Source organism: Artibeus jamaicensis, unplaced genomic scaffold (genome assembly GCF_021234435.1).
Source record: "Artibeus jamaicensis isolate MK-2021 breed Jamaican fruit bat unplaced genomic scaffold, CSHL_Jam_final contig_354, whole genome shotgun sequence".
In the NCBI taxonomy this organism is placed as follows: Eukaryota; Metazoa; Chordata; class Mammalia; order Chiroptera; family Phyllostomidae; genus Artibeus; species Artibeus jamaicensis.
Window position 1 is genome coordinate 42,797,083 of NW_026521803.1, and position 24,240 is coordinate 42,821,322.

Consider the following 24,240-nt stretch of genomic DNA (forward strand, 5'->3'; position numbering starts at 1 on the left):
TACCAACATGCAATTTGCTCTTTCCAAAAGCAATGAAAATACTAAGTTCTAATAGGAATCTGCTCTAACGATTCCCCCCAAAATTAACCAATGCATGCTTTCCAAAAATCCATATAAGGAAAGGGTAGGAAGTAATGCAACTTACATTAGAAAAATAATTGAAAATATTAATTAAAAATGTAAAGATAAATAAGTAAACTAATATGCCCGAATCCCTGGTTTGAATGGATACCAAACCAAATGTATAAGTATCCAAGGATAATTCACTCCAATTGTGGCATGAGATTTTTAAAGTTTCCTCCTGAATAAGTCAACTGTCCTAATGCAGCTACACATACACAGTGAAAAGGCCGGACCCACGTAAAAGCAATTTAATCTAAAAAATAGTGATGATACCGAGATTTAAGACCAAACTCAATTTTCATTGCACTTAACGTCTCTCTCTCTCTCTTTCTCACACACGCACACACACCATGTCCTATAATATAATCACATTAAGAAAGAAAATATTACATCATTGAACAAATGCGGATGATTTCCTTTATGAGGGGAAGATACTGATGATAGGAAAAGCTACGCAAAGCTTGGTCTGCCAGCTCCACTAATTCTAGAAGATTCTTCTCTCCCTAAGGAAAAAATCAGAATAAAGCAGTAAGTGTCAAGTTCATGGATAACCAAATAACAAAATTCTCCATAGTTAACTAGCAACTTGAAGAAACTAGGTTATTCAGAGGCCCTGAGATTGCTCATACTTGCTTTAAGCCCATTTTCTCTGTAAGCATCAAAAACTGTCAGTCCTGGAAGAAAGATGAGGGAAAACCCCAGCTAAGTCCACACAGGACTGTCCGACTCACCGCTGAGCAGGCCCGAATGGTCCCTTCGGCCACGGCCACCGCCTGCAGTCCCACCTCCCTACCAGCTGGAGCGCAAAGCGGGGCTCCGGTTCCCGTGCCCACTCCCCCTCCTGACTTCCTGCCCAATACGTGCGAGGTTGGCTGGCAGTGCAGAAAGCTACAGAAATAATTCAGCTTAAAGACAACTCAAAATCCTACCCTGGACGAAACAAGAAGCCAATGGCGTCAACACACGGCAAAAAGAGGGGGAAAAAAGCAATAGCGGATAAAGGAAAATCAGAAATATGAACTTCAGGCAGACTCCAACGTAAGGACCAAAACAGAGAATTTTGTGCCCAGTATTCTGAAGACCTTCAGGACCCAATTTGGTATTTCCAGACAATAAACAATTACTGCAGTCTGAGTCTGCTTTAGACTCGCTAACCCTTCACTGATGCGCACTGAAGAGCAACGCACTTGTTTTTCTATCACTGCACACAAAGGCCCCTGCGCCTCACGACCTGTTCACGGCTTCACTCAGCAGCGCTGCCGGGCTCCGTGCGTGAGGCAGTAAGGGTCTGTGACGTCAGAGTGGCAGGGTGTCCGCAGGGAAGCACTCAAACAGCCCTCACAGCCCTGTGTGCGGCAGTGCGACCCTCCACCCGCAGCGCGCCGCCTCCCAGAGGGGACGCGGTACTAAGACGCTGAGAATAATTAATGATCACTGATTTCTTAAAACCTCTAGTTTTGTGAATGTACACCAGTCATTAACCTAAAGTCTTCACCTTATGTTTTTACAAGTCATATCCTTACTTAAACCTGATAATTGACCCACTCACTAATTATGTGTCCTGTGTCTAACAATTCAATTGTTCTATGTCCATTGATTTGAAAAGTACAGGTTACACTTTCTAAGTATTTTATCACAGGAGTTTAAAAGAGGTATTAACAAAACTTTTTACCTCCTTCCCAACGTCAGACAGGAAGTTGCAGGCACATTCAATTGAATACACAGCCTCTGCGGTTCGTTTATAAATACTGTAGTTTTCAGAGTTCAGCTGTTCCAAATAGGCCACCACAGCTTCGTGAATATTTGGATATTCCAATGAAATAGGCATGTCCAAAGAAATGAGAAACAATGCTGCTGACATAGACTCCGGTAAAAACTGGCTTGCCTTGATGGATAAAAAAATAATAATAATTAAAAAAGCATTTTTTAGATAACCATGGTAAACTATAACCTTCACGTAGTTCAACTTTCTTTCTTTGCAATTCTCTATCACAAAGTCGATACTTTTCTAAAGAAAACTCTACTCCCAAAAACACCTATCTGTACGCCTTTACTGAATACAATTTTTCTCAGCCCGGAAGGTCTCGAGCCCAGATTCCAACTCTTTCTGGGTCCCCCCCACACCAACACCCAGAGTGACCAACTCTCCCCAGCCTGCCTCTTGGTTAAGGCTCTGCCGTGGGCCTTGTGCTCTGAGTGCCTCACACGCGCACACACAAGTCACCAAACTGATGCGCTGGCCTGGGGGCAAGGACAGCAGCCACGGCTGCGCACACAGGAGACCGAGCCTTAGGTCGTATAAAATCAACAGGTCCACATGAACTACTGTTCTATACTTTTAATCAACTGGTTTATGAAACTAAAACAACTGTTTTTATTTTAAAAGAATTCTAGTTTCATGATAGGATTCTATGTATCAACTGAGAAAAGAAAAAGGATTAAAAAGTCAACATTCAGAGAAAAATCTGGCAGACAGCACTCACTATTATGGCGGAAATGCTGTCTTTATTTTTAAAAATTGGTCATGATTTATTTCACAGGTAACCTATTTTAAAGGTAATCACTAACTGCCTAAAAGTCTAAGATTAGGAGCTAAGTCTGCTACACAACGCTTTTAAATCAAAGTTGCCACGTGAGCATCAGAACTACAGGACTCAGATGCTTAGGTCCCTGCGCGCACTGCACTCTGGGAAGCGCTGCTCCGCCAGATGACGCGCGTCCAGGGGCCTCTGAGGAAGCCACAGCCTTGGGGTCTAAGCCCCTCCTGACCTCCGCCGGCCTGCTGAGCGGGTCACAGGGGCTCCTAGGAGGGTCCGCACCCGCCTCCGGCACAGGGCCAGCGGTTCTACCCCTTATTCCCGGATGGTTCCTCCAAATAAAGTTACCTTCATTCATCTTACCAATTTGAATTAACCAAGCAGAACCTTTGTACAATATTCCAATGTAGCATTTTAACCTATACATGGGTTAGAGTTGCTGATTCTCCAAAATCATTTAAAAAAATTGGTTTTACGTTTTTCTAGCACTAAATTAAAACATATATAAAACAAATTACTGATTTCTATATTAACTTGTTTCCTGCCCAAATGAGCCCATAGAAGAGAAAATCTACATTCAAAAAAGCAATAAATAATCTATACACTACAATTGATCATTGTGTTTCCATCAACACATCAACTGACAGAGATTGATCATTTACAATATTTAATATCAAATTATTGTAGCACTAATTTTTCAGTTATATATTATTATGTAAAGTGAGACATATTTTAAACACAATTATGAGTAGAATGCTCCAATTTATGTTTATGCCTTGAAAAATTATCATTCCTTAAAATCAAACTCTTCACGAATACGACTAATGAATAAAAGTTAAAAATGAAAATGAACAGAAATGGTGTTATTCTCCCCAAAGTAAAACACTGTATTCATAATGTAATGTTTTACCCTTGTTTTTCCAGGTGACCTGACAGTGCTGCACCTGCAACCCACTTAAAATGGGAGTTTGGACTATGCGCTCTGCAGAACACCGGGAAGCAAGGGGCAAACGGTCACAGCGGCGCCACAGCGGGGCAGCAGCGGCTCTGAGAGCCGCTCTGCCATCACACTGGTCCCTCCAGGCGCCCTCCGAGGCGCCCGCACTGCCTAAGGGCGCAATGCGCCCTTGTGCACGAGCCATCCGAGATATTTCCACCATGAACATTCAAGTGCAAACATCTAACCTCCATTTAGAAAAAGTCTAAAAACAATTAAAAAAATATTGACACCTATGAAAACCACCTTTACCATAAAATCATACAGTAGAATACTATCTTACAATAAAAATTAACGTGCAACTGCTACAGCCAGTAACAGTGAAGAATCCTGGAAAAAAAAAAACCCTTGGGCACAAATTCTCACTCCATTAGTGTGATGTTTGGAAACAGACCGGTCTGCCATGTGAAGTCCACGGTGAGAAGTCCGAGAGGAGCAGGTGCGGGCGGTGGGGAGGCCGCGGAGGACGGCGAGGCCGTGCAGAGCAGGGCCCCGGACCCGCTAGCAGGGCTCCCTGCCCTGTGCTAAGTTTCGCCTCTGAAACACGATACACTCACTTACTAAAAATCCACTGAACTGTGTCTCTGTCTTAACATACGTTACACTATATTTTTTGAAAGTCCTTCAAAAAACACTTTACAGAATATGTTTTTTCCAACCAAATAACTGGTCAAAAATGCGGCTTGTCCGTTCCCACATTCCAGAGTGATCTTCGCACGTGGCGAAATGATCGGCGGGCACTTACGACACATCCGTGTGACACTCAGCGCACTGACTGGGGTGGGCAACGCCCCCGCCTCACCTTCTCCACGGGGAGCAGCGTCTGCAGCAGCCGCACCGCTAGCAGAGCCACGCTGACGAACGCCATCCGGTGCAGCCGCCACGCCGGTTCCACCTGCTCCAGGCCCACGCCGCTGTGATGGTGGCACAGGGTTTCTCCCAGGGACCCCAGCACCGCCAGCAATCTCTCCTTCTGCAGACAAGTAAACGCAAAACAGGAAAACAACCAATCTGTCACAAAGAACGCGAGAAAAGTGCTATCATTAAATTACAAAAACCCAAGTGCAACTAACTACTCCAATCAATAGCTGCTGAGGTAAGGAAAGAATGAGAACACCTACATTTTTAAAAAACTAACAATCTGTAAGCATTCGATCTGATGACTTCTAACTAATGAATAAAAAACAACAGAGGAAAGGTGAATGACCCATGAACGTCTCCTACTGTCCTATGCGTAACTGTTCCCACTTTGAACATCCCCGGGTAAATCAGCAAGTATTCGGTAAGCTCACCATATGCAAAACGCACTGGCTGGTATAATGGAAAAACACGTTAGTATAAAAGACATGACCTTCACCCTCAAAGTAAACCCAAAAGTACTAGAGAAATGAAACAGGGAAAGTCAAATAATTAAAAACAATTAAATATAAAATTGTATGAACGCTCTTCAAGTAATGAGGTTGTTTCAAGGGAAAGTGTTCTGCCATCATCAATTTCTAGATAACTCATTACTTAGATATTGTATCTTTTAAATTGAAGTACTTGAAATACAAAGAGAAAGCTAAGACACAGCCAACTTGCCAAGTGCAGCTACAGGTAATAGACCAATCACATCCTCGACCTGGGGACACGCCCCCATCAGCAGGTGGGAAAGGGACGCAGCAGGTCAGATACAGACAGGGAAGCTGTGGCTTCTCCCTCTCACCTTTCCACAGGGAATGTCAGAAAATAACACAGCACGGAGCCCGCAGACTAAGGAGGAAACTGTCCTGCGTGTAGTAAGTTGTTTTATTCAAGGGCCAACACATGGGAAACAAAACTAAAAGGTATGAGCACTATAAACATCAAAGCCACATGAGCTGCCACTTCTCACCCATTAGGATGGCTGCTGTCAGAAATAGTGGAAAATAATTTTGTGCACGGAAAGTTAAAGATTCAATGTTGTAGTGAAAAACTGACAATATGTGAAATATGAATAAATAATTCAGGGCAAAAAATAGGTAAAGGGGGCATTTTGTGTTGACGAAATGCGTAATTACGAGTAAAGACCCAACATGAATGAGTCTCTGTGGTCTGACTCACAGTATCAAGAAAAACCTGTTACTGAAATGAAAATGGATTTCATAAGTTTTAACTCAGTCTGTTTGAACCTAGTTAATAAAATAAATAGATTTAAACCTGAACATTTCAAAGGATACAACTCCAAGTTTCCAAGGACACTGACAAAGGACGAACCACCAACTTAATCACACAGAAAACTTTGACGTATGTTTATGGCTACATTCTCCTGATCCCAAGAAATAAAAGCTAAAAGTAAAAATTTAAACCAAAAGGAAGGCAACACTAACTAAATTAAAACAAAAAAACATGACAGTTGCACCAGAAATAACTGCCGGTCTACAGAAAACAACTGAGAAACACAGTGACAGTCTGGTCACACCGGCAGGCAATTCTCAGTACCCCTCCATTAACGCAGTACTTTCACATTCCACCAACATATCTGCTACTCAAGATTAACTCTGACAAATTACATTTTTAAATCAATAAACACGTTTAAGATCTCAGTATTTCCAGGTCTTTACTAGAAGTCTATTTGCTTGTAAAATTGTTTCAAATAATCCTGCTTATGCTCATGATGAATTAAGTGTGAATCAGTCTTGCAATTTTCACTACTTCCGTCATTTCTTCCATGTCAAATAAAAGTGTTCTTTAAGAAAAAAAAAGCTTTAAAAAAAGGGTTGAGGCCCTGGCTGGTGTAGCTCAGTGGACTGAGCGCAGGCCTGCGAACCAAAAGATAACGGTTTGATTCCCAGTCAGGGCACACGCCTGGGTTGCAGTCCAGTTCCCAGCAGGGGCCAGTTCCCAGCATGGGACACACCAGAAGCAAACCACAAACCGAGCTGTGGCGTTCCAGACGTGACCACTGTCAGCACGACTGGGAAAGATCTGGAAATCTGTACATCCAGGTATTCGATGTCTGAACTAGCAACAGCAGATTTATTATTCTGCTTCCTTAATCACAGAACACAATTATTACTTCCATCTTTCTTTTTAAACTTGGCAAAAGTAAAGACAATAAGAAATTCTACTTAACTATTTCTTTTTATTAATATATAGCCAAAATACTGAGATGTTTCCTGAGGCATTTATAAGTAAAAGTAAATCAAATATAATTTCAAACAGTACTGTTTTATTTAACATTTCTAACATACTGATTGGCACTTATACAACAGATTTAACCTTTAAAGTAAAAATAATTCAGTGAATCACAAAAGATTAGCAGCCAAAGATTAAAAGTGAATTACTAACTTTTACAGATGAATGTTCTGGCCAAGAAAATTGAAGTTAATTTAAGAAGCAACTGATGAAACAGTCTTCACACATCTGAGGAAAAAGCTACTTTTTGAAAACCTTCAGTGTGTGAAAATCTGTAAGTGCCATAAAACAGCGGGGCAACCGTAAAGACTGCAGCAAAACTAAGATTAAGAACTGCCTCCCTGTGTCACAGATAAAGAAACTGCAGGACTCACACAATGTACTATGTCAACCAAAAACATTTCAATGGCTCCTCTTTTCAAGAAACTCTGTTCTTAAAACAAAGTTTAGGGTTTTTACCCGTGAGTATTAGTGTTAAGAGAACATCAGTACCGCGTTTATTTTTCACGCTCTCACCTCTAGTCACAAGGAGTTCAGGCAGCACGTGACAAAGGTTAACGAAACACAGACAGACCCAGGTCACAACAACATACAGAGAAAACACTTCGATAACCATGTAAGTCAATAAGTACTCCTATGACTAATAAATTTTGCTTCTACTTCTCTAACGACGCAAGAAAAACAGGCTGTTGCTAATTTACATGAAAAAAAATAGAACACCAGTATTTCAAAAAAAAATCAAGGTTGATGAATAATTTCAAAATAAAATATATAAAATGACAAATAACTGATATATATTGAAGTGTCAAAGAGGATATGATTTATAACTGCATGGAGACATACTCTGGTAGTTCACAGATGTCTTAAATAATCATTTACAATATAACATTCCTAGAAATCTTGTACATGTGTTGATTACTCATGCAAATATTAATAAAAATATTCCTTTCAAAAAAAACAAAACATAATGTCATCTTTTCCAAAAAATATTTTTTTCCAAAAAATATTTTCCCTACTGAAATGCAAAAAACGAGGCATCCGGCAATAACATGAACTAATGAATGCGACAATATGGGAATATCTCAAAGGAAACACACTAAAGAAAACAATGAGACAAAAAGGCACACAATGCATTCATTCGGACCAAATTCTAAACAACGCAAGCTAATCTCGATCACAGGTGTGTCTGATGCTGAGAATTCTACCACTGAACCCCACACGTAGTGTATCTGCACGTTGAAATGTACCAACAAACTTTAAGAAACATGTGCAGCCTATTACATGTCAATTATATTCCAATAAATCTGTTAAAATCCACATAAACACATTCACACATATACATAAAAAAAGATAAGAAATGTGCAAGATCTACATGAAGAAAATACTCCTAAAAGACAAAAATGTAGACTTCAAGAACTGGAAAGATACAGCACATTTTGCCAAGGTGTAAAGAAAATCTTTCTAAACTTTGATTCAAAATACAGAACCAAGTTTCATTTTGTTTTGTTTTTAAAAATGAAAGAAGCTGATGAATCCAGTTACATAAAAATAAATAAATATCATTAGGAGAGTTAAAAAAGAAAAACAAATAGGGGAAAAATTGCAACTTGTTTCAGAAAGCCAATGTCCTTAATATATAAAGAGTTCTTAGAATCAATAAAAGAACAAAAGACTACTCAATGACCCCAAACAAAAATGGATAAAGGTTTGGACAGTTTACAAGAAAAGAAATGACAGTGGCTCTTAAAATTACAGAAAGATGTTCAACTCTACTCAGAGAAAATTATAAATTAACACTACCTTGACATACCACATTTCACTTATCACAATGGCAAAAATCTAAGGTTTGGCTATAAATCCTACTGCTGAGCCTGTAGGTGAAACCACATCCTAACCAACCGCCAGTAAATGGCTGCAACAGTAAAGCTGTCTAGGATAATGTGACAGTATCTACAATTAAGACTACATTCTAATACAGCAATCCCACTTGACAAAAATCTACTCTAGAGACACACTTGTAGAAGCAGGAAATGATTTATGCACATGGTTCACTTCATGACTGATAGCAGCAATAATGTCCAGCACCAGGAGACTGAGTGATAAGCACCAACGAAGCCCCTGGAGCTTAAAGAACAGATAAAAATCTCCACGTACCACACAGAATAATCTCTCCATGCACAGGGGATACAGTTTCAATTGTGAGAAGAGTGTGTAAAATCGTATAGAATATATTACCTTTTATTTAAGATGCGGGAGACAGAATAAAGCTCTACATACTTACCTGCTTACATTGCAAAAACTAAAATAAAAATGGAAAAAATAAATCAGAGAACAAAAAGGCAGAGGGAGATCTCTGAGTTAATTTTATGAAGAGAAAACTATGCCCCAAAGTGAAAACCAACTAACAAATCTAACTGTACATTGTGTTGTTAACAGAAAAAAGAATTCTTTCAAGAGACTTTAAGGCACAGTACTGTGACTCTATCTGATTAGTGAGAATGAGTCTGAGTGAAAAAGAACTGCAGGGAAATCCTGCACTTTATTCGTCATGGACCACGGTGATACGAACATTGCAATCTGAAATCAATGTGAGCTGAAGGTAACGCTGAAAAGCAATGATGTTGACACCGTTAAAAACTAAGACTCTGTGAGTGACAAGTACAAGCGAAAATAGGTAAGTTTAAAACCATAGAAACAAATCTGAACTTATGATTTTTAAAAAATATATTATTTCCTAGTTCTGTTACTAAAAGAGAAGAACGATATTCCTGTACTAGAAGCAGCCCTGGTGGCCTGTTTCCGCCTTGACATTCACCGCTCCTCTGTGACAGGTGACCAGAATCTCTGGAGAAACAGCCTGTATGTAACAACACGCAAAGCAAGCCTGGGACACACTGTGTCTGAGAGAGAGAATGCTTTTGAAGACCAATGGAACAAAAGATACCAGCTTAAAAGGACCGAAATAAAGTAAGATGCAAGGCTACTACTCGTAGCCCAAGGAAATCACTGATTCTCACCATATCTATAGCAAAGAGGCTGCTGTCGTCCCAGATGTCTGTTGAAATTGCTTCACCAATAAGTATCAAATCCTCTGCAAGCAACTCCAGAACTCTTATTAGCATCTGTCCACTACCTACAAAAATGACCAGGAGAGAAATAATAAGAAAGACAGTTAACTTTCAAATAAACAACTGAATGCCATATTGCTCAATCCTCTAGTTAGTCATACCCACAAATTCCTATTTCTCTTTTGATATTGCTTTCAGAATTGTAGAAAGAGATAAATATGGAAGTCACAATCTACCCCTGCCATTAGAGTTCTGTTCTGATCACAGCGTTATTTTACTACAACAAATTGAATGTACTCGTAAGTGGGAGAGAGACTCAAGAGTAGCAACAATTTAAGTATCATGAGACAGACTAAAATGATTTTTCGACTTCAGAGACCATCCACGCTGCACGCAGCATGCGACAGAGCACCAGGCTGGTTCAGAAAATGTGTTCTGAGAGTTTCACGTTCAGGACTAGCAGGCCTGCACCCCGTCAGGAACTCCTCCCCACACAGCAGGGGCCTGGAGAGCTTCACTTGGACAAGAGCAGCTGAGGGGCAAAGGTCCACGCAGGTCCTGGCTGGAGAGGTCTGCAGAAATTGCACCTGGAATGTGTTCTCCAGCCGCTGCTCACCCTAAACCCTGCTGTGGGAGCCACGCCACCTAGTGTGACATCCCTTCTCCAGAGAGACAGGGTAACGAAGGAACGCCAGGACCCGGCACTCTGAGTGAGGGGGGCATTGCATGAAGACCTTCCTGCCCGCCTACCAGAGGTCCATTTCAGATGAGTGCAGAACAGACCACCAGATCCTAAGAGTCTACATTAAGCATGTCATTAGAACAGCTGGAGAAAGTGCTTTCAGAAATCTCGATAATACTGAACAATTATAAATTATGCAATAATCTACCACAAAAGGGCAAAAGAACATTTAGAAATTTTTATATACCATGATACAGCTTTGTAATTATCAATCTGACTTTTCACAGCAAATTAAGAAAAGGTTAAATACGAAATCATTAAATCTAAAACTGTTCTTCTCCATTTACCATGCAAACATATACACTTTATAATGCCAGAGTTCAGATTTTCCTTCACCGCATTATTAGTACATGAATTAGTATGTACTCCTAAGTCCCAGAAGCAGAGTTACTCAGTCAGAAGGTCGGGATAACATAAAAATGTTAATGCTTTCCAGATAAATCTCTGCCTCCTGCTTTCCTCCCCATCACCCTCAAGCAGGCAAAAAACAGGCACAGGCCTTAAAGAACCAACCTCTTTGTCACTCAGCCAGCATAAATGAAAAAAGGCAAAATTCATTTAGCTTGCAGTAATATCTCAACAAGTTCATCAACTACTGAATGCATCGATTTATTGAATAAAACTCATCACTTCCACCAGATCAAGTCTCTGTCCGCAGCTGTCGGGCTCTGGACAGCCCCTAAACCGAAGAGGGCGGGGACGGAGAGCACGCGATTCTGCGTGGAGAGCCAGCCCGGAGCCGGCCAGCCTGTGCCACGGGCATCATTCCGTCCCTGGTCACTCGCATCACAACTATGCACGCCACACTCCGCTACTGAGACTGCACTAGTACTTTCAAAAAAATGTAACCTGTTCGCGTGTTTTGAGTTTCGTTGTTTGTTTGGTTTCTTAGGAAAAACTCCAGCAAAGGTAAGAAGCCAGCTGTAGGTGTGTTTCTAACATGTTTCAGAGGTGCTCTAACAACCAAATGTAAAGAATGAAGTGAGGGCAACTCGGGAAGTTTCTAAGGAGCAAACCGGCGGTCTTCCATTCCGGTCTGTTCAGCGGCAGGTGCACGACTTCCGCACCCACCGAGGGCTGCTCCGCGCCACCCACGGTTAATTACATGGATTAATGAAGGCCGCACTGGGATCCTGGGAATGTCTCCCCCAAAGGATAAGTAACTCTGATTCTCAAGGTCCTAACACAGACGGTGAGAAGGGAAAAACAAGAGTCCCAGAGAACACACGAAACACACACCGGTTACACGAGCACCACCCCCAAGGGCGAGACCGCGCACCTGAGCGCAGCAGCGGCGCGGCGGCCTCCAGCACGCAGACGCAGAACTGCGGCAGGCTCAGCTGCTGGAAGCGCAGGCGCAGCGGGTCCTCGGCCTCCAGCTCCGGCAGCTCCAGCGGCACCGCAGCGGCGTCCAGAGGCGAAGGCAGGGAGATCCTGGAGTGCGCGTGCGCATGGCTGCTGCTCCCGCTGTGGAAGAAACGGGAGCGTCCTTGAGGACCGGGCGGCCCACGCAGAGGCCCACGGCGTGCCTGCCGCCTGGTGCAGTGCAGGCCTCAGAGTGGACATCACTCTAAGGCTTCACGTACCCATTCGGGTTGGGTTTGTAGAGACCATGATAAGTTTATGAGAGTAAATTCCATCCAGATGGCTCAAAATTGTAAAGGAAACCAAAATGCCTTTACAGTTTGCTTTCAAACTGATGTTCCAGAAATGTGTCAAGTCTTACAGCAGCAATCAACATCATGCACTTGTTGACCCATTCATTCGCTTGTTAAGGAACGCAAGCAGATTCACTGCAAAGTTCTCTGAAGTCAACTACAAAGACAAAACTAAATGGTTCATACGGTGGCCTGGGTATTTCGTGATTTCCACCAAATGTGTGTTCTAAGTAGGCCAATGTTAACAACTGAGAAGTACTAAAAGATGCCAATAAAGAATGAGAAATGGATTACTTAGTACATTCAACATCACAAAATGATTTTGAAAATATACCAAAAGATGGAATATCCCACCTTTGTTGGCTTTCTTCATAAAAAAATTCTTACCTGTCTATAAATGGTACAGTAGGGACAAAAGTGTATAAGAGGCTGGAACCTACATTTGCAAACACCCTACAACCAGACTTTTGATGTCATCCACAGCAAAGCTGTCACGGGGGTGCACTAACGCCACCAAACACGCAGACTCCCAAAGGTTGATACACATTTTGTCTGCCTTCCATTTCAATATCCCAAGCATCCCCAGCTCCTCTCAAACTCAGAAAGGCCCGACGAAGCAGACACTCAGGAGCAGGAAGCAGACACTCAGGAGTGGGAAGCTGCCAGAAGCAGCGCTCTAGACGCAGCTCAGAGAGGGAGGCAGGAGGCTTCCTGGGGCTGAACAGACAGAACTCCGTGAGCAGCACCGACCGCCGGAGACCGGAGCGCAGGCTCTCCAATCACGCTGCCCAGACCCCCCCTTGCTCCTCACACACTGCACGAACTGGAGTGTGCAGCCCTGCCAACCTCGGGCTTTTCTGTAAAACTGTAACGACAGTAACGCCAACCCCCTCACAGGATTACTATGAGGACGGCTAAAGGAGACAAAAAGCAGGGCGGCACCCGGCACAGCGCCAAGCATACTGCAACACGACTCAAGGTCAGTAGTGGTTGCAGTGTCATGAGAACACTATCAAGCCAACAGAAACGTGCTCACCTAACTGTGCATTTATTAGAATGATACCAGAGATTCATGTTTTTAAGATGCTTGCAGCCTATGGATGAGGTAACAAAATAACACCATGTGACCTGGCTGGTGTGGTTCAGTGGACTGACTGCCAGCCTATGAACCAAAGGGTTGCCAGTTCAATACCCAGTCAGGGCACATGCCTGGGTTGCAGGTCAGGTCCCCAGTACAGGGCACATAAGAGGCAACCACACACTGATGTATCTCTCCCTCTCTTTCTCCTTCCCTTCCCCCCTGCCTAAATATAAATAAAATAAGTAAAGTCTTAAAAAAATATATCACACCAACACCTTTAAGAAAGCTTGATATATAAAAATCAGTATTTACACAAACAAGTAAAAGACCACACATGTACACCTTCAAGGAGTCTTTGTTTTACAGATTATCCAATCAGGTACTTGAATAGGAAACACTGTTGCATTTAAATTACACTTACAAAAATGGGTTTAAAAATACTATCAAAATGTATTTAAACCTATAATGTTAAACTAGATCACATTCCATTTGGGGCTGGTAAAAATAGTGGGTTGGAACTATCATTCTTTTTCTAATGAAATACAAAGAAAGAGAAAATATAGTTCGCTGTGTAGCATATGGAATCAGAGTACTATTTTGTGAACATTTTCTTGTAGTGGATAAACACACACGCACACACATACACAGAGTAAAACCTGCACCCTGAGCACAGAGTTACAATATAACATTTATTTCCTGCTGTGGGCCATGGTCAAAAGAGCATGTGAGTCACTGGTTTAACACAAGACTGGCCCTGGTGGTATGTCTGAAGCGAGAAGGCAGAGAAAAAAGAAGGAGCTTCCTCAGAACCTGAAACACACACCCGGGTCACCTGGCCTGTCCGAGCTCACCTGGATGACGCTGCGTCCCAGTCCTGGCCGTCCCCTCGGGGCCGCAGTCCCGTGCGTCCGACCACAGAGGGCCGGGGGCTGCTGCTTCCCGGAGAAGGATTCTGAGAATGATGAGTAACCCTTACTTCCGGGCAGTAAGACAAAGAAGAATTTTGGGAAACTGTGTCTGGGGGCAAAAAGAAAAAGAAAATTATCCCTCAGTAGAGCCAGATTACTGATTATGTAGTATTTCTAACTAAATTAAGTTGGTAGAAATGCTTCTAAAAGGGTAAAGATAAAAATAAAGGTCAGCTTTTCCTGCCAGTATTCACTGAGCACATTGGGGTTTCTACCTCACCTGATTACAGACACAACCTTCTAGCCAACGTCACTCACCTCTAGCATTAGAGACCGCCAAGGCTGAGCACCACATCATGCATGCCCCTGCTTAACACTCTCCAGGAACCCCCACCTCAAACCATATGCAAAAGTTAACTCAAAATGAGTCAATAACCTAAATATGAGAGTTAAAATCATAAAGCTACGAGGGAAATACAGGGATAAATCTTCATGACCTTGGATTTGGCAATGGGTTCTTAGATATGACACAAAAGTACAACCAACCAAAGTAAACGTGAACTGGACTCCATCTACATTACAAACTCCCTTGCATCAGAGGAAATTATGAAGAAAGTGACAACGTACAGAACGGGAGAAAGCATTGCAAACAGAACCCTTGATGAGAATTTAATCTCCAAGATACATAAAAACCTCTTAGATGCAACAATAAAAACTAAATAAAAACCTAATTTAAAAATGGGCTGTGGACTTTAATAAACATTTCTCCGCACACATCTACGTGTCTGAAACCAGTTTGCTTCTGCCTGTCCCAGCCGTATAAAATGTAAGCTCAGAGGCTGAACCTCATCCCAGTTTTGTTCAGTTGTACCCCCATCGGAGACTAGAATATTGGTTGGTATATAGTAGGTGGACTATAAATATTTACTTAATTAATGGGCAAATCTTCAGAGATATACACTATTCCTACCGACACTGTAACTCTTTTTGTGATGAAGTATGAGCTACTCAGAGTCTCACTAAGATCAGTCATCTGCCAGAGGCTGTATTTCAAGGGCAGTAACAGGAAACCCCACACCTCTGAGATTTGTAATAAAGCTAATCAAAGAACAAATATTCAAATGGCTGAGAATCAGTGAAACTCTCAACAAAACAGGTTATCTGGGACGCACAATCACCAATCCCCGTAAGGTGATGTTCGACTTTCAACGCCTGTTGCGTAAGTGCGTGCACAGAAACCCTCAAGTGTGAACGGTTTTGACAAGGCCAGCTTGTCCTCTATTTGTCCAGTAGGTGGTGCTTTTCCATGAAAAGTCAGGCACTGGGATCATATAATACTCTGACATCACAAATTGCATAAAAATCATTGCCATAAAATAAAAATTGATATTTTTCAACCAAACAATTTATTACATATAATTGCAAAAAACGCCCAAAGCCCCACGTGAATAGCTGGACTGAGAATTTCGGTGCCTAGCTTCCAACAACACGGACGAAAAAAGAGGCACACCTTGCAAAGGTCTCATAAAAACAGCATTGGCTCATGCGTGGTTGTGACGCGCAGCTCGTTTTCCACGGCTGTCATCTCACTACGCTGAGGAATGGGGAGTCTGCCCGCCAACACAGCAAGCCCCCACGGAAGGCACGGCCGGCGCATGAAAACATGACAATAAATACCCTGTTTGCTGGAGAAAAAGCCCGGGTCACGGTGGAAGTGCAGTCTGCTTCGTAAAGACACACACAGCTGCTGCAGGCAGGACAGCGACTGCAGCGCCAGGCGGGGCGCGGTCCCGGCGCCGAAGGCCAGCTTCAGCAGGGCGAGGAGGCTCTGAAATGAAGAAGAGCCGTGAAAACCACCACGGAACCAGGTGAGGCGCATCAAAGGACGTGGAGCTGAGGACGGTTAAGTGAATCGCCAAAGGATAGGTAAGTTGCTGGGTATTTATAAGACAAGCAACAGGAATGGGCAAAGGTGATTTAGCACAATGCAAGAAAACGGGCCAAAACTAGAGAAAACATGAGAACAGTCAGCGTTGGTCACACTCAGAATCAGTTAGCTGAGCACCTTCGGAGAGAACACAGGCATCGTTCGCATCGGGGACATCAAGTTTCACGGTACTTTTTAAAAATGGCACAAGGTTTCCCCATCTCAAAACCTAAACCACTGTGTCACATTCTGGTAATTAACGCCTCTTCTTCTGCTGTCACTGGACAGCAGCCACACTACGCGTTCACCAGTGGGTGCACAGGAGCGGTCTTCCGCACTGTGAGCGCGGAGTGAGGACGCCCGGGCACTACCAGAGCACACGAGACGGCGGACCCGCCCCACCCCCAGCCCTGGACCCCACGCCCCACCGTACAAGCAACGGAGCAGACTGCAAAGAACCCAGCTCTGCCGCTCCCACAGCGGCCAGCACTGTGCCTGACACACAGCACACAATCAGGGAGGGAGGTGCCATTCTCAGTGTTCCTAAGGGCTACTGCTGCCCCCTCTCGGTTTCCAAAGTCTAGTCATCACTGCAGGTGACCCATAAATGGCAAACTCAGGGTGGCCACAGACTGCACATGTCAAATGAGACTTCCTCCTATTAGAAGAACTACCACTACTGAAATAAGTCAGACTAAAGGGTTTAAGTAACCAAACACCCTACTGTTTACATATGGGAGTGCACATTTCCTTCCCAAGGACACCGAGGTTGCAAAATTCATTTCACTGCAACAAGTTCTCTATTTCCAAATCCAGAACAATGAAAGAGGATACACACCTGAACGATCTTCGGCCTTTGGAGGAAAATCTCAGCAGGAAAGTCTTGCATGATGACATCCTTCAACAGCTCACAGGTGTTCCAGATCAAAGTGTGGTTACTGCTCCTTAAAGAGCTACAAAGTAGGGCAGTATGTATCTTTAAAAGGTGTTTACCTGCACCAGACTCTGAGTAACCTACTGGTAAATGACTCCACTCACACCCTTCAGGTCTCAGCTGAGGCATCTCTCCCCTGAGCAGTGAACAACCCTGGGTAGGTGCTTCTCCCACCACCCTGCACTGTCCCGGTCACATGGTGACCACATGGTCACTCCGTGTCCCCCACCAGACCCTCCTCTAGACTGCATGCCTGGATTATCACTGTGCCACAAAATGCGATCAGTGAGGTCGAAGGGAACAGACTGCAAAGACATCTGTCGTGTGAACTAAGCAATAAGACAGAAAAAATAACAGTACCCATGGAGTTAAATTCCAGGAATCAGACCCCTTCCTGTTCTTCCCCACCCGAGGTGAATCGAGCTGGGATACCCCTGAACTTCCCAGACTGCATCTGCCCTCCGGGGGACGCAGGTGGCCCACCCCCCCTTCTCTCAGCCCGGCCCCAGCGCCCACCTCTCTCCCTCAGGGGCAGACCCAGAACTGACGGGTCGCGTCGGCCCTGCCTCTCTCCAAGTGCATTATCAAACACCACTTAGCAGCATCCTCCTCCCTCCAGCCCTCATGCTAAGAAGTTGGTCTTTATTTTCCATATTTTCTGCTGCCCCCCCCAAAAGACAGAGCATTTGTTGTAGAATTTATAGAAATTAAAGTTCTAGCAAAATAAGGAAACTAGAAATTAAGACACTCTCCAAACTTCTATAAATCAGCTACCTACTGTGGGGTGCAATGACCAATCAACATCCACTACGTAAAATCGCAAAAATCGCTGGTCCCCACCCTTATCACGAAGCGCATGTTCTAAAATATACCGCCTGCTAAGAAAACTTTGAGTGCGCTTAGTTTTTCCACTTTGTTACCCAAAGGCACAGCCACAACAGTGGTCAGGGAGAGGTGACCAAGGCGCTTTGGTCAGCTTCCACCTGCCCAAAGGCTTGCTTTCGGAAATGCTGGAAACCACCATCCACTCCCGTGACTCCATTCACAGCCACCTAGTAGCTCTGTCTTCCTGCTGAATGTGCAGGGGGGCACTGCCAGGTACAGCAGCTGGCGACGACCCGAGCCCACCAGGCAGCGTTGGGCACCGTACCTCTCGTTAGAGGAGAGAACATGTCTGTCCGTGGTGGTCAGGGGCAGCCAAGGGAACGTCGTGCACTTGAAGCACTTCGCGGTCGGAGTCACTGGTAACGGAAAAGCAAAGCTGAAGCCACCAGAGAAGACAGTGTTGCACATTCCCCTTTAAAGTAAGTCCCCAAATAGAGTCACATACACAGTAACCTAAAACATACCGAACAGGGTCAGCTGCAAACCCTTTCCCTCACAGGACAAATAACTGAGCTCTCCTTTTGAAATTTAAACAGAACTCACATGCTATTATTACAAGAAGAGCATTAAACACAAACCCTTATCAAATGATATTTACTTTCAATTACGTTCTCCATTTACTGGCTGACCAGAACACAGGGCTTCAATTTAACATGAAACGACCTGCCATTGGGAGATCTGTAATTATAGAAACCAAAAACGATAAAACATAATCACAGACTATACTTAACGTCATTTTCAAAAATCCTGAATGGTGTTAGATGCTTAAACTTCTTTGAAGATGAAGACCATAAGGCTGAAGATCAAGTATCTTCAACCTCAAAGAAGATTAAAAGAAATCTGAAAAACCAACACGATTTTGAACTTCCACTCTTCACATTATTTTAACAGGTTCCCCCCAGGTTTACTGCGACGTCACTGACCTATGCGTAACACTGTGTGAGTTTAAGACATAAAACATGATGATCTGATACCCAGGTGCTGCAAAACGATTCCCGCAGCAGCGCAGGTAAACTTCTCCAACCTCTCACAGAATTACAATTTTTTTCTAATGGTGGCAACGTTAAAGATCTACACTCTTAACTCTTTAACGTTAAGATCTTATATTGCAGAGATTAAAGGGCACACTGAGAAATCCCTTCCGAATGATAAACAGTCCTGCCAAACACTCTGAGAAGAGCATGGAATCGCTCAGTTGAGTTAATTATTTCCCAAATTAGAGCATGGATGCTTCTTCCAGCAATGCTAACAGAGAGGCGAGGTTTGCTTCCCAAGAGCGAGCGGTGAGCGGAGGGAAGGACAGGCTTACACTGCCATGTAAAAGTGCGCCCTAAAGCAGCCAGACCACCAACCCACAAGCTGCAACTCACATTTGAAAGCACCACCACCTGCAGGGTCCTCCTTGTCTTCGACGGTTCCGGCTCCAACGCCACGAGCCCAGCCCTGGGGACCTCGCTCCCCCCAGACACCTCTCACGGACACTCAGGTGAGCCTCAGCCACCACCCAGAGAACGACCACCTCAACACCAAAGCTCCCTACCAGCCTCACGAATTTCTCCAGAAAGGAAAGATACAGTATTTTTGCAGCTGAACAAGTTTTCTGTTTTTTCTTACGCTATTATTTCACCTGAGAGTTTTTAAGGAATCTTTTTAATGACAAGGGGCACCCAAGTGAAGTTAAATAGCATCCCCAACCTCAGCAATTATATCCTTAAACACACATTTTTTTCAACTACACAGGCAGGAAAGTATAAAAAATGTCTTTACTTACAACTCCTAACCGCCAGGGGGACAAGGGACAAAGGTCTCCTCCTTACCGGGCCTCAGTGACCCCATCAGAAAATGGGGACACTAACGTCCATCTCACCAGGCTCCGTGGGGACTCATTACTCAAAGAGTGTGCTCTGAGTACTTAATGCATTTTTGGCATCATTCTGCACATGGGGCTAAGCCATGTTTGCAGCTATTACTAACCTTATCATTACAAAAACAAGAAAGAGATATATAACTTCCGATCAGGACACGTGTTAGGAAGAAAACTAAACACAGAAAGTGACCACCGGCTCAGGTCCCCAGAAAGGCCTCTTTAAGGAGGTGGCGTGTGAGCAGAGACCAGACACAGCCAGACATGCAAAGACCTGGATGAGAAGTCTAAATCGGACTCCAGAGTCAGCTGGGTGTTGGGACAAAGGTGAAGAGACAGAGGTGACGCTGAGTCCTGGCCCCGAGTGACTGGGTGGGGGGCACACTGCACAGTGTGCCACCAGCGGGAGTGAGATGAGATGTGCGGGGGCACCGCACAGCCCGACGCAGGACTTGCGTTCCGTGAGCACTAAGCACTGCTGCTGCCGTTACGTTACCACCTGCCTGTTTATCTGCTCAGGTGCAGGTAGGATATCAGACAGTTTTACCAGTTGGACTCCACATCCTAGACTAATCTGAGGGAACTGAACCACTCGATTGGTACTGAAACATCATGTGGGAACACACTGTGTCCTCACGACAGTGAGGGAAGTACATTAGTTCCCGATTTTCCCGGAGAGCAGGGTCTGCCTCCTGTGTGCACTCACCCACGGCTCCGGGCAGCCCGTCCGTCTGCTGGAAATGGCTTTTGTCTGGAGGAAAATATCCTGTTAAGATTTCAGGTGGTTGTGGCAATTCTGAAAAGAAAACACAAATATTATTGCATGTGTTATTACTGACTCATTATTTGCTAAAAATGAAAGTTACTTTTTTCAAAATGAATGTTTTCTTTTGAGTTTTTGAGTCATTTTAAAAACTAGAAAAATAATCCAGTCTTTTTTCCTCTGAATAGTTTGTCTTCCTAAAGAGGAAAAAAATGTGAATTTCATATTGGGGGCTTTTTCTTCCCTCTCTCTTTCACTGTTAAGTAAATTATTTGTTAGAAGGAAAATACCCACAAGGTACAACAAGAATCTGTTTTAAGGTGTTCATTCAAGGACTGTCTGTCTCTGCTTCTAAGCCCACCTCCCCCCTCCCTTCTGCTCCAGTTACACAGTTCCTGGTCACAGCAATTGACATCAATGTCGTCTTTTAAAAGTTGTCCAAGTCAGAAGTCAAGCACCATTTTTTGATGCTTTCACAATTCTATCACACGTGATTACATGTTTAGCAGTACAGAGACAACGACATGGAGAATGACAAAAGGACTAAAACTAAATTTTCTAATTCTCTGTTTGAAGGGTTCACACCAGCAGTTCTTAATACAGGTGACTAGAAATGAGAGCCTTAGACCACACCTCTAACCTCACCTGTGAAGAACTAGCTTGAAAATTCACGATTTAACGTTCTACTTTATTTGTTATGGCTTAGACAGAAATTGTGAAATGTGTTGCTAAACACCACAGTCATGCAAGATGTCAATAAATGGCACCACCAGAGTTGTTGTTAATGGTGGTACCAACAGGCGTGGCAGCAGCAACACAGCACAGACACAGAGGGAAGTACCGTCTGACAGGGTAAGCAAGCAAGAACACTTCTTACACTTCCACACTCATCACATCAACTGCATGGGCCTTTTTCTCCCTTCAAATCAATTCAAATGCTTCCCAAACACAAGGCACCCTGTTGGGCATAAAACCAGAACACAGCTGGAGCAGCCAACAACTCTGCGCCTAACAGACGCCACGCCCAACAGATGCCACGCCCCCGCCGGAGCTCCTCCCAGGCATCGTCTCATTCAATCCTCATGACAATCTTACAGATGTTCTTTCTTACTGCCCCGACTTGGGATAAGAAAACTAAAACCTGGAGGAGTACTTAAGTGCCTTAGCCAAGGTCACACAACTAATGGCACAACTGAGACTTAAATCCATGTCTCTTTGACTCCAATTTTATCCATCATCATTTTGATTGGACCCCGTAAAAAAAATCATGAGCTAGGGCAGATACCCTCCTTGAAGAACAGTCCAAAAATGCAAGTCCAAAACACTGAGAACAATACCTCATACACGGTAATGAGTGCTCAAGGAAGATGAGTGTTATTATTGTTCAAGGAGTAATCTGTCAAACTGGTCTCACAAAGAGAAACTCACTACACCTCTTCGGCCCTTTTACCAAAAAAGCAATGAATACAAATGTATCCTCCTCTGAACAACAGTAGGGAAGGGACAAAAGGTCAAGCTCAATTAGTCAATACAAGAAAAATAAATTGTTTTTTTTTTAAATCTAAGGTTCCTTTCCTTAGAATTAACCATTAGAACCAATATATTTGTATTTTAACCAAAGGCATCAGAATGATTCCAAAGAGTTACCCGTTTGAATGGTCTGGAAAGAGGCAGAACACAGCGCAGGAACGTCTGAAGGAAGGATAAAAAGTCCATCCAGAATGCCATCGATTTCAGCCTGCAGACTGGGCTCCACATCAGCACGAAGTTTGGACAAGAAGTCCACTGCGCCGAGGTCAACCAAATGCTGGACGGCTGCGGGAAACTGAAGGAAGAAGAGAGTCATGACATTAAATAGCAACATTTTGGGACATTACCTTACAGCACTTTAATATACCAGACGTTCCTTCTTTAAAAATTAGATCATGCCCTGACAGACCCAAAAGTAAAGAACTTCCATAAATAGGACACAGATTTATAAAAACATAAAACGTTTAATAACAGCTCTGAAAAACCCAGACTAAACACCAGAAATGCACACCATCAATTCCTATACTTTCATTTATCAGAAGAAACACTTCTGTCCACTGACATGCACCCTATCGCCTCCGACCTCCAACCAGCCAAAATAATAATCACCCACAACTGCACACCGATTCAGTTTTGAAAAGTTAAACTTGCACCTTGACATCTGACTCTGGCTACTAACCAGTCTCAAGATACAGTGAGGAACATAAATCTAAAAAACAGATATGGAGAAAAACAACTTAACACACTTGTCAATTAACCATGGTCTGTAATATTACCTTTAAATGTGTCCTGTTTCACACAGACACGTCCGATTTTTAACATGCAAATAACAGACCAGACGGAAAAACAGAATGACAACTATTAACCTCCCTGGGTGACTTCCAAAAACCAGAACCTAACAGAACTCAGATCTGGGTCCCTTAAGAGCACAACGTGAGGTTTAACATCACAAACCAGAGAAAAGGAAGACTAGAACCGTATACCCAAATGAGTTCAAATTCAACGTCTTTTGAAGAAGTTGTTTTTCAAAAGCTGGTAAAAGTGACTTTTCCAGCAGTGCCGCGATGAGATGACTAAGACACACTCTCTCCTGGGTCCCTGTGTCAGGATGATCGTACCTTGACCAGCGTGCTCAGCAAGCCAAGCACCTCTGCTTGCAGGGGAACCGACGGGAAGTTGAACCACTGCAGCAGGTGCACGAACAGCAGTCGGTCTTGCGCCAGGTCCGCGCCGCCCACCAGGTTGAGCTCTACCTTGCTGAGAATGGTGCGGAGCGCGCGCTCTCGGATCTCTGCCAGCTGGTGACCTGCGGAGGAAACGCCGCTCTCAGCCATGCCCGACACCCTGGAATCGCCCACCCAGAACCTGCCCGAAGACCGTGATTACGCGGGGCCGAGGGCAGGGGTCAGCGGGAGTCAGGGGGACAGAGAAAACCAATGTTTTCCACCAGCGGGGCCGTGCACGGCGGCACCTACTCAAAGTCCGACAGGGACCCCCGGGGGCTGCCCTGGACAAGCCAGGACCAGAAAGAAAGGACACGGCCATTCTCAACACATGGCCACGCCGGGAGGGCGAATCCAGCGAGGGGCAGCTCAGACTATTACCGAGTTTCCTGATGAGCCCAGTCAACACCATCCTGTCCCGCTCAATCAGCAACCACGGGAGAATTAAACTGCCGCGCCACAGCGTCCGGCCACGATGATGGTCCCCCCGGAAACTCGGGCAGTGTGACTGCAGGTTCCGCCACGCCGGGGTGAACCACCCGACCTGTGAGAGGCATTCCGTGGGCTGTTCCCGGCCCCCGTGCGCCTGGAGAAGCTTACGGTTTTTCTGTGATTACCACCACGCAGTTCCTAGACAACCATCTCTGAAGCAGGAACGGGAAAGATTGAGGAGGCGAGCAGAAGTGGAACCTGCTTTGGCCGCCGTGCACGTCGGGAGTTGTAGTCTCAGCCCCGTTGTGCTCCTTTCCCGGGATTCCGGGCCCGCCACTGCGCCCGCCAGCGTGGGGTTCCCGCGTCGGAGCGCGCGCTCCAGGCGGAAGCCCGGCTCCGCCACGCACCGTCG

General features: G+C 44.2%; 1 protein-coding gene across 2 annotated transcripts in view; it reads right to left on the minus strand.

Annotated features, from left to right (window-relative positions):
* RTTN (rotatin) overlaps positions 1 to 24,040 on the minus strand; it is a 97,494-nt gene extending 73,454 nt beyond the window's left edge. For both annotated transcript variants that reach the window (XM_037145524.2, XM_053664297.1), the window contains exons 1-13: positions 23,778 to 24,040; positions 23,292 to 23,479; positions 22,291 to 22,468; positions 20,587 to 20,676; positions 18,282 to 18,372; positions 17,036 to 17,150; positions 15,948 to 16,098; positions 14,214 to 14,379; positions 11,903 to 12,090; positions 9,831 to 9,946; positions 4,460 to 4,630; positions 1,796 to 2,008; positions 514 to 626 (exon numbers count right to left, since the gene is read on the minus strand). In XM_037145524.2, the coding sequence (XP_037001419.2) occupies positions 514 to 626; positions 1,796 to 2,008; positions 4,460 to 4,630; positions 9,831 to 9,946; positions 11,903 to 12,090; positions 14,214 to 14,379; positions 15,948 to 16,098; positions 17,036 to 17,150; positions 18,282 to 18,372; positions 20,587 to 20,676; positions 22,291 to 22,468; positions 23,292 to 23,479; positions 23,778 to 23,808 (1,811 nt within the window). In that variant the 5' untranslated portion in view covers positions 23,809 to 24,040. The remainder of the gene's footprint in view (positions 1 to 513; positions 627 to 1,795; positions 2,009 to 4,459; positions 4,631 to 9,830; positions 9,947 to 11,902; positions 12,091 to 14,213; positions 14,380 to 15,947; positions 16,099 to 17,035; positions 17,151 to 18,281; positions 18,373 to 20,586; positions 20,677 to 22,290; positions 22,469 to 23,291; positions 23,480 to 23,777) is intronic.
* Positions 24,041 to 24,240: the final 200 nt, after the last annotated feature.